Here is an 11,276-nt window from a genome sequence, read left to right on the forward strand (position 1 = left end):
GGGCCAGTGTTCTCCTCCAAGCATGATGATTTGCTCAGTGGTGTTATTGGAAGAAGCATGTGTTAACCTTAGCCCTGTTTGCTTGGTAACGTTCTGTGATCAGGTTCAACCTAGCAAACAGATAAAAAAAAATACAACCCCTTCCACCCAGACCCACTTTCACCCAAAATGTAGAAAACTGCAACAGTCCACAAAAAACAGTCATAAAACCAGCAAAAAACAAAAAAACCAATAATAATATAAAGGTGCCTAATCAAAGGCTCTTGTCTACAGTACTGATTTCCGTGGTACTGAATCTACAGCTCTAAATCTACATATGTGCAAAATGAGTAAATGTACGTTAAAGTATATCAATATTAGAACTTTCTATTCTACTGGGTGAGTTTAAAATATCAGAAAACGTACACATTAAATAATATTTTTGAAGTAATTATCTTCTTAAGTATAAGTATATATTTTAAATATAGTGTATATTCTATTTATTTATTTCTATTACACTATGTAGCTACAATCTGATTTTTTTAACTTTGGCCGCAGTTCCCTTCGCTGGTCTGCTCTACATAACATCTCACTCTCACCGTGTCTTCGATTTCAGAACTGTTGGATCATTTGGAGAAATGGATACAAACTGAACCACAAGACACAGCAGCTCACCTTTCTCTTCCAACATCTACAAAAAAACTGTAGTACAACAAAACCTGTAGTACACCCAGGTCCTCATATTCTACATCAGTTTCCAGAAAACATTAAAAAGCTCTGCAGTTCCCAGTTCCAGGACAGAAGGCATTATCACCTCAGATCAACATTTGCTGAAGTAACTGATCAGGAGAAGCTGGACCATCAGGAAGGCATTGTGATTCCCATTCAAATATATATATATATTTGTCTGTCTGTCTGTCTGTCTGTGTGTGTGTGTGTGTGTGTGTGAGAGAGAGAGAGAGAGAGAGAGAGAGCGAGAGCTCCAGGGACCAGGAGGTTGTGGATATAAGTACCACTCCAGGTGACTGTCTGTGAGGACTTTGGTGTGCTCTAACCGTGTCCGCGTGGAGTTGGTAGGTTGATTGGTGACAAAAAAAGTGTCAATTTGCCACCCTGCTTTAATTCACAACTCTTGAAATAAATTGTATATATCTGTGGATTTGTGCTCAAAGTATTGTTTAAAATCTCCGACCACAAATGCACTATAAGCTAAACTTGCGCCGTGACACATTCTACAATATCACTGTCTTTTGAGTTTTCAGGTGGTGTAAGTTTGTCTTATTTTAACGACCTTACAGACTTGCAGAGGACACTGTACACTGGAACTTCATGGATGTCAGCAGGCTCTCAAATTAAGTCTCAAGACCGCAAAACCTTTTGCAAAAAGAGCCTTAAACGATCCATCAATGAGAAATTCATCAACTGCTCCCCTCTTATTTGCAGTACTGTGTTTTCAAACAAATGAAGTTTTAATGCAGCAACAAATGCTTGTTGTTCTGGGTTTTTCTTTAGTGGACGTCAAACTACTCTAGTAGATAACCAGCTGTTATAAGATTTATATAAGATTTAAAGCAAATTCTGCGGAAATGCTGCTCTCTGGTTTCTTTACTTCATCTGCATCTTTTAAGGTGGAAGGTTATGTTTGAGGGAAAAAAGGTTGTTTGGACTCAGTTCCACCTTAAGTAACCTGGAACAGCAAAAATAAGTCAATATTACACACCTATGGATTAGGAATAGGGCAAACTCATGTTGGTTCATACATTTCAGTTTGGAGTTCTCTTCACTGTTTAAACACCTTCAGGTGCCACCTCTGCTAGCTGAGTAAGAAAACCTAGCAAACAGGACTGACTTTGTTTTTTAGCCCCAGACACTGGGCCTTCATAAACTCGTCAGGCTGGTTGCTATCACCTAGACCAGGCGTCGGCAACCTTTACCACTCAAAGAGCCGTTTGGACCCATTTCACACAGTAAAGAAAGCACTGGGAGCCAAAAAACCCTTTAGAAATTCTAAATGAAATAACACTGCGCATTACAGGGTTTTTTTTGCCTTTGTGCTGTGTATAAACAAACTATACTGTGTTACATTTATGAAATCAATGAACGACTGCAGAGAAAATGAAATAACATTTCTGCATTCAACAAAACATTTTTAACTCCGAAAAAAAAGACGTTGGGTTGACGGTTATCTTCATAGAATTACATTTTGAAAATGAACGAACTAAAATAAAATACATTTTAATTAAATACTCATTAATAATTTTCAAAAGCTGAGCCGCATCAGAGGGATCAAAGAGCCGCGGGTTGCCGACCCCTGACCTAGACAGACTGTAGCAAATGGTGAGGAAATATCCTCAGAATTTTATAAGGTTTTATTATTATTTTTTATTCAAATCTTAATTGTCCTATTTAAGTAGTAGTTTTGTTTGGGAAAATTAAAGCATGCAAGAAGCATTAGCCTAAACATGTATCTACACTGACAACTGGTGAATTTGCCATCTGTCTAAGGCTCTGAAAAATCATGAATATCCTAAGAACCTCATCATGGAAAACCTGTTTTATATATTTTTTAATAGAATTAAATGGTTTAATATAGAGAATGTTTTTTTACAATATTTAAAACATACCTAGACAAAAACAGGGCACAATGTACAGAGGAAAATCAAGAGTTCACACTGTGTCAAAGTTCTTGAATGGTCTTACAGTGAGGCGACCTGTAGCAAATTAGCCATAAATTTAGTACTTGTATAACAATTCCATACATATGTTAATAAATTCTGTTTTTTTTTTTCCAAGGGTGCATTTATGTGCTTTACACCAGTGGTTTTCTAGTCCAGTGCCCCAAACAAATATTTCACATTTTAACCACTGAAACTGCAGAGTCTCCAGTGATCCCGTCTTTCTTTTTTTTCCCCCAGTTCCAACAAACTACCAGGTGAGCTGAATGTGTATTTGAATGAATGAGTGTGTGTTCCCCTGTGATTAACTGGCTGTATGAGGAATGAAGCGGTCTATCCCAATCTATTTGGGATTATTTTGATGATGAATGGGGAAATATTCAAAATTCTTGCAGCAGCTGTAGATAATCCTTTGTCACTTTTACATCTTAACAAAGGGTGTGGAAAATGTAAATCCTCTTAATATCAAATGTCTACTTGAGGGAGGAAAGCAGTTTGATAAGCTCGGACCTAGAGCTTGGAAACACGCTGAGCTTTAAAAGTGAACAATAAAACCTTAAGATCCACTCTGTATCTGAGCAGTAGCCAGTAGAATGTAACGATTCAAGTACAGGGGTAATATTCTCCATTTTCTAGGCACCTATCAATTTTGCATTTTGAAACTACTTAAGACATGATAAGCTCAAGTGAGATAATCCTAAATTAAGTTAATTGTAATATGTACTGGTTTCTGCTTCTGTGCCTCTTTTACTTTCATCACATTCTTCATCATACATCCACCAATTGAAACACTACAACTTCAGCATTTTGTCCTCCATTCAGGTCATATCCTCACTGTGCTTTCCAGATCTTCACGGTGGAGCTCTGCTCTCTTTTTCTAATTTCCAACTGCTGAGGTTCAAGATGTTTGTAAAGTTCTTCAAGGGAGTAGGTTGTTGTTTTAGCTCTGTGGATTCACTTTCCGTTTCCTCCACAATGTCACTCATCCTTCCCATTTCTAAATAAATCCCTTTCCGCTGTTTCTCAGCCTGTGACTAAAATGGCTCCCGATTTAAGTATTAGGGCACTGTTGAGTACGTAGTCCAAAACGTAAAAATGAATTCAACTGTCACACTGTGGTCTGAACTCACTCTCTGATTGGCTCCTTCTTCACAGCATTGGTTACATATCCATCCATCCATTATCTGTAACCGCTTATCCAATTTAGGGTCGCGGTGGGTCCAGAGCCTACCTGGAATCATTGGGCGCAAGGCGGGAATACACCCTGGAGGGGACGCCAGTCCTTCACAGGGCAACACAGACACACACACATTCACTCACACACTCACACCTACGGACACTTTTGCAACATGTGTTTTTGGACTGTGGGAGAAACCGGAGCACCCGGAGGAAACCCACGCGGACACAGGGAGAACACACCAACTCCTCACAGACAGTCACCCGGAGTAGGAATCGAACACACAACCTTCAGGCCCCTGGAGCTGTGTGACTGCGACACTACCTGCTGCTCCACTATGAACCTTTCTGAAGCATGTACATAACTGGCAATCCAACAATATTTGCACTATAAATTCGAATAACATCTAAGTTGATTATGAATGGCCCCACCTAAATAAATAAATAAAGTCAATAAAATAATAAAAAATAAACCCCCACCACCTTTTAAAAATAAGTACTTAATAATAACTACATTTCATTTTTACCAGGTTAAAAAGAATGTTTATTTTTTAGTATTCTGTATGTTTGTCTTTGTTCTTTTAATGTCTGTGTATGCTCTAAAACATTTCATAAAAATAAATAAACAAAAATAATACAATGTGTCACATTGACAATGCGCCGTAGTTCCCTTCGCCGGTCTGCTCTACATAAATATTTAATCAGGCTAATTTCAAATCATTTTCAAATGTAGTCTGATTTATTTCACTCGAATATGGCATGATTCAGTTTACAAAATGCTGTCATCTCAAAAATATTAAATATTGGCAAGAATATGATTTTGAAGTATTCATCATGAAATGGTAAAAGGGCCTTGACGTAATTATTCTGCAGATATATCACACAAGACACTCAGCAATTAGTGATATAACTGTACATTTATTGTGCGTTAAAAGACAGGGTTTACATTCTTCTATATACACACACGCGCCATCCTTAGGTTTTACAATGACAGATAAGATTTCACATAGTTCGAACAGCAGATTACTCTGTAAAATGTAATCTATTTCTGTGCGGAGTAGCAAGAGCTAAACAAAAACAATTCAAGCCTCACTCTAATACCTTTTGAGAATTTAAGCACATTTACAATGTTCTATATGGGAAGTTATGTGCAAGATGGGTCTCTGTGACTTAGTTTTAGAAAGATGAAAAATGACATTTGGTGAGTTGGATTTCTCAGGATAATTGTCCATGAAATGCATCTGGAATCCAAACCTTACACTCACTGGCCACTTCCTTACACACATCAACTGTGTATTTACACTGACATTTATTAAACTAATTTTTATCCAGTTTGTCTTTTACTATTACAGGTTGTAGTCACGCTCCCACATTGATCATCAGACCCTCTGAACAGATTTTATCTTGGTGGTGAACATGAGTGGTTTGTACACGTTATGAGAGGCTCACACACGGCAGATTTGCTAGAGCTTTTAAAGGCCCCAGTATCCGCTATGTCAGCAATGGTCCAACAACCACAAATATTCAGCCTCTGGCCAGAAACTGACCACTGATGAAGGACTAAAGGATGACTAACAAGAACTGTGCAGCAACAGCTGAGACACTGTCTTTGACTTTATCTCTACATGACACTCGTGTAGTAGTCCTCAAACAGAGGAACGGGGAAATTCAGTGAAACAGACAACTATCTGTAATTGTACAACTGGAAAACCTAAAAATGAGCATAGATAGCTTATAAAAATAAAAGATAGACCTAATAAAGTTGCCAGCGAATGTTTACCAAATGCTAAACCATGAACTGTGACTCCAGCATGTCATAACTGTTGTAAAAGGGGGTCAAATATTTGTCTCTTTTTCATTACTGCCATAACCCTTTTTTCCCAGTTCAACGTAGTCAAGGAAGCATATTCAAAAAACAGCCCCTGTGTCCAAACAGTTCTAAAACCAAACAGTGAATGTACATCAACAGCCCTCTTTTAGCATTATAGACAGTACATACTGTCCCAGAGTGCACACAAATTACACCTTACACAAGACTGGACCTCTGCTTCCTGTGCTGCAATCATCAAAATGATCTTTTATCTCTCTACACCACCACCAAGTTTAGTTCATAGGTGCATAGTGGCTTGTATTTAGCTTAGTTCGTATTTCTTTTCCATGGACTTTAGTAATATTTTCAGTCTTTTCCTGCCGTTTAGGCAATAAGATTTTTCCTGATGTTTGTTCTGGAAACGGGGCTGGGTTTGTCCTGCAGAATAACACCCTGCAGGATAGTAGGGGCTCTATGTGTAGCTGAGCATGCAAAGAGGTTCAGATGTTGAAGCTTTCCCCACAACCACATGTTCCTTTGATGTTGGGATTATTAAACACAAATTCACTGGACAGTTTCGTCTCAACAAAATCCATCTCTGTGCCCAGCAAGGTCAGCTGGGCCTTCTTCTCAATGAAAACTCTTACGCCTAAAAGAAGACAAAACAGAGACCATTGGAACAGCTAGACAATATATGCATTTTAGGTGTAATTCCAACAAGAAAATAATTCATTCATTTATTCAATGTCTGTAACCGCTTAACCTGTTCAGGGTCGCAATGGGTCCAGAGCCTACCCGGATTCACTGGGTGCAAGGCAGGAACACTCCATGGAGAGGCACCAGCCCATCACAGGGGAACCCACACACATACACACACTCAAGGTACTCACAATTATAGATAATCTGATATTTAAATCACACTGTGGTTTTTCCTTGATAGGTGGATCATAGTGGGCAACATGACAAAAACGTGGAACTTGGGAACATGGAAATATTCCCTCCAAGGATTCCTCCTTCAGGATTTTTACTTTTTTATCTCGCATTTGTGATGGGAAGAAAGTATTATCACAGCAGTTGCAAGTGGAGCATAACAGAATCGCCACATTAATGGTGAACTTAACATATTCCATTAATACTTTCCCAAAAAGTCTCTAAACTTGATGTTGCAGTTTAGGATAAAAGACTAAAATCACAACAGCTATTCTTTCACACCCCCAATTGTCCTGTTGAGATCGAATCAGCAACGTTTGGCTCCCAAGCTCACTTCTCTAACCATCAGCCAGAAAGAGGGGAGAGTCCCACACTACACTGTCAGAAAATTTGTCACTGTGGTGGTACCTTCAAGGGTACGTTTGTACCTTTAGTTAGAGAACATACCTGTATCTTATTCTATTATAATTGTAGATTTTAAAATTGTGTTGATTTCATGCGCCCGTTACATCTCCAGGACTTATGTTCTTTTACTTGACACAGTTCTATAATGAAAACTTACAAATATTCACCTTTCCTTCTAGAGAAGAGAATGTAATGTACCTTTAGGGAACACAACTAGACTTTTAAACACTGTTGTACATTTAAAGGCACATTTACATTGTTTGTACCTTTAATGACCAATAATGTACCTCAACTGTACCTTTATTTCTGGGAGTGTACCAGAATTTATGCAATCAATTTTCTTTTTTGGGGGGTGGGTTCGCAGGGGTCAGCACAACCAGAGGACAATGTGTGAGCCTCAACACTGGGCAAACTACCTTCTTCATCATGGAGACTCTGCCAGATAAGTATAAGGACCTGTGTGAGCAGGTCGGGAGGTCTTACAGAAAAGATTTGGATGACTGAGTTATAGTTCTTGTTAGGAACACTAATAATTAGTGGTAAACAGAGTACCTACTTACTATATGGCCTGCAAAACTAAACACAATATTTAAATATTAGTTTTATTTAACTTCCAATAAATACAATGCAATATGTGGGACTTAAATCAAAGAATAGGTTACGCAATGATAACAGGCCTTACATTTTTAGTAAATGCAGCCTAAATAAAAATAATGAATTATTGTAATAAAATTATTCAGAAAACAACAGGCATCAAAACTTGATATTATATTTTCTGATATTTCAGCAATGTTCAATTGTACAGTGCAGGCTGCACAAGGTATGAATCCACAAGCTGGCACCTTAAAAAAAAGTTCCATCGACCACAGTGTAAAACATTAAAAATATCTGTAGGAAATGAAAGAGGAGTGTTAAATTAAACATTCACTAATTTCAATGGGACTTGCGCCCGGTTGAGTGTGTGTTCCAGAATTGCAGCATGTGATTGCGGGTAGGCTCTGGACACACCATGACCCAGAACTGGATAAGCGGTTACAGATAATGAATGAATGTATGAAAGAATAATATTTCAACCAATGAACACAAGTTAAACAAAAAAAAAAATCTTTAGAAATCTTTTATAAGATCTACTTTGAGGTTAAGGAAAATTCAGAGGATGCATTCATATCACGCTGGCTGAGACAGTTAAGATGAAAAAACAAAATATTCGCAGGAGGAGCGACATCAGTCATTTTACTAGTATGTGCTACATAAGATTAAGACTGCCAAGTTTACCTACAAAAAGAATAAACTTGACAAAACCTATTTCCTTTTTAGTAGCCATTATAAAGTTGTTCACAGCCATAATTCATATATTTAAAACATCATATTTCATTATAATTACATTACTCACCATCTTGTAACACTTCTTCATCTGATTTGTCCTTTTGCTTGGTATAATCAAGCGTGTACGTGAGGCCATTGCAACCTCTGGTCCGAACCCCCACTTTAAGACCAATCTAGAGACGCAAACATTTTCCATTGGCAATTCATTTATACTTACAAAATATATTAATTTTATTTATATATATATATATATAAAATATTTTTTCTGTCTAACATTAACTGTTCCATTAAGAATACTTACATATTCTGGTTTATCCTGTAAAAGTAACTTGATTTTATTAACAGCTGAGGGTGTCTGAAGGAGAAATACAGAGAAGCATTACTCATAATATGGCTTTCTTACTGTAAGTCTGCATAATAATAATAAAAATGTTTTTTTATTCCAATAGGTAAATGTTTACTTTTAAAGTGTATATTGTACCCTGAAGTCTAGACAATATTTATTTGTATTAATGTAATTGTATTTATTTGTATTTGTATTTATCTCACCAACCCCTTTCAACTTAAAGGTGTACTCAAAATCCCAGATACATGCATTAGACATTCACTGAGATGGCCATACTTACAGAAAATTTATAATCTTTTTTTAAAAAAAAAACAGCACTGAATCTAATGGTCAGAGTACAGCTTTACAGCACAAGCCAATGTCAATACATGATTTTCAAGATCCCAATTCTCAAGATGCCAATATACAGGGTGGGCCATTTATATGGATACACCTTAATAAAATGGGAATGGTTGGTGATATTAACTTCCTGTTTGTGGCACATTAGTATATGAGAGGGGGGAAACTTTTCAAGATGGGTGGTGACCATGGCGGCCATTTTTTAAGTCGGCCATTTAGGATCCAACTTTTGTTTTTTCAACGGGAAGAGGGTCATGTGACACATCAAACTTATTGGGAATTTCACAAGAAAAACAATGGTGTGATTGGTTTTAACATAACGTTTATCCTTTCATGAGTTATTTACAAGTTTCTGCCCACTTATAAAATGTGTTCAAAGTGCTGCCCATTGTGTTGGATTGTCAATGCAACTACGGATACTGGAAGCCTGGGCTAGCATTTCTCCTGCATTGTTGCTATCAGTGTGTGAAGAGTGGGAGAATAGGGTTGCATTGACAACCCAACACAATGAGCAGCACTTTGAACACATTTTATAAGTGGTCAGAAACTTGTAAATAACTCATGAAAGCACACCATTGTTTTTCTTGTGAAATTCCCAATAAGTTTGATGTGTCACATGACCCTCTACCCATTGAAAAAACAAAAGTTGGATCCAAAATGGCCGACTTCAAAATGGCCGCCATGGTCACCACCCATCTTGAAAAGTTTCCCCCCTCCCATATACTAATGTGCCACAAACAGGAAGTTAATATCACCAACCATTCCCATTTTATTAAGGTGTATCCATACAAATGGCCCACCCTGTATAATACCCTTACCTCAAAGATATCACAAACTAATGCCCAAGGCATAAAACAATTTATATAAATACAATTTCAAGCAAGTTCAGCTTATAATTTTTAATAATGAATCTAATAACTCATACATCTGATCAGTAAATACGAATTAAGGTCTTAGCTTAAAATAAAAATAATTTTAAAAAAATCAAGGTTGAAAGGGAATTTTTATTTGTTTGTTTAATATACGCAAAAACTCAAAATGGGCTTAAAAGTGCCCTGTGCAATTTTATTTCCTAAGTAGCACTGAGCTGTGCATGATAAAACCAGGGTGGAAAACGTCACTCTAGGATTCCTTGACTAATACATTAACTAGTACATTGGTAAATACCACAAACTGCCTCTGCTGAAACTGCCTATTGCACCTTTAACTAGCAACGATTATACCCAGGTTACACTTAACACCAAAAGGCATGTTTACTTTGTGCTTAAATAAAGAATTATCCTCTCGAAAAATAATATATTATTTCTGGTTTAGAGATGCTGAGGAAAGAGACCGGGGAAAATCGCATTGTTCAAAACGAAAACACTGTAACGGATCCTTTGCAGGAGTGGAAATTATTTTTTTAAGAAAATACATGGTGTCGTTGACAAACTGATGTCTGTGAAATGAACAAAGTAAAGCCGGTTGAGTTTAGGAAATGTTTATACCGTATTCGGACTAGGATCCTACAACGACGTTAAAGGACCTACTGTTAAAATGTTTGCTAGAGCTCAAATAATTAAAAAGACCCTGGCTAAGACCGTGACTCTGTCTTTTTTAAAAGCTTTAAACTCAGATTCAAAAACTGACACACAGAAACGGAGCTAACGTGAGCTGTTAACCCGAGAAACGCCCAGAAACTTTAGCGGACAGCGCAGGAGCTAAGGTTAGATAACACGAACTGGGCTAAGGTTAGCTCCGCTGCAGACACACATTCCCTCCCGCAGTTCACTGACGGCCCTACGCTTCCCTCCGCCATCACCGAGTGGAATGTACTCTCTCCAGTCCGTGAGGAAACACTCACCAGAGTCAGAGCTGTTCTTGTGGGTAAGATCTTTCTCCTGCTGACAGCCTTCACCGTCGCTCTCACTATGGAGGCAGACATGTTGCTCATTAAACTTCTCGCTGCTGGATGTAAACACCAAGGCCAGGTAACCACCCAATGACGTTAACGCACGAACACGATTGGCTGCTTTTGTGATTGGCAGGTTTTTGAGCCAATCAACATCAATCTCGGTGTCATGCGTCATGACTACGTAGCAGTTTTAAAAGAAGTAAACGACAAGACACTCCTTTAAATGTTAATAAAATACATTGTTAAATTAAAATGATAATCAAAAATAAAATGTAATTAAAATATTGGTTAAAAATGTACACACACATACATCTGGATATCTGAATTTGTCTGTTTTTTGTACTGTTTGTTAAAACAAAACAATGGCAGAGAGAATTTGACAAGTTTTTCATGGGC

The 11,276-nt window shown here is 37.5% G+C and overlaps 1 protein-coding gene across 1 annotated transcript; it reads right to left on the bottom strand.

The window, feature by feature from the left end:
• Positions 1-4,737: 4,737 nt before the first annotated feature.
• LOC136676977 (iron-sulfur cluster assembly 1 homolog, mitochondrial) lies at positions 4,738-10,952 on the bottom strand. Its single transcript, XM_066654304.1, has 4 exons — positions 10,830-10,952; positions 8,603-8,656; positions 8,369-8,474; positions 4,738-6,289 (listed from the first exon to the last, which is right to left on the bottom strand). The coding sequence occupies exons 1-4, from the start codon at positions 10,917-10,919 to the stop codon at positions 6,141-6,143; spliced, it is 399 nt and encodes a 132-aa protein (XP_066510401.1). The 5' UTR covers positions 10,920-10,952; the 3' UTR covers positions 4,738-6,140.
• Between the last annotated feature and the right edge of the window lie 324 nt (positions 10,953-11,276).

Source organism: Hoplias malabaricus, chromosome X2 (assembly GCF_029633855.1).
Source record: "Hoplias malabaricus isolate fHopMal1 chromosome X2, fHopMal1.hap1, whole genome shotgun sequence".
NCBI lineage: Eukaryota > Metazoa > Chordata > Actinopteri > Characiformes > Erythrinidae > Hoplias > Hoplias malabaricus.

What these genes read in the sequence shown, in the direction of transcription:
- LOC136676977 (XM_066654304.1), bottom strand. Translation starts at nt 10,919, where the DNA reads ATGAGCAACATGTCTGCCTCCATAGTGAGAGCGACGGTGAAGGCTGTC. An exon ending in CAAGAACAGCTCTGACTCTG is followed by an intron (nt 8,657 to 10,829) that starts GTGAGTGTTTCC and finishes TTTCTCCTTCAG; the next exon opens with ACACCCTCAGCTGTTAATAA. An exon ending in TGAAGAAGTGTTACAAGATG is followed by an intron (nt 6,290 to 8,368) that starts GTGAGTAATGTA and finishes GTCTTCTTTTAG; the next exon opens with GCGTAAGAGTTTTCATTGAG.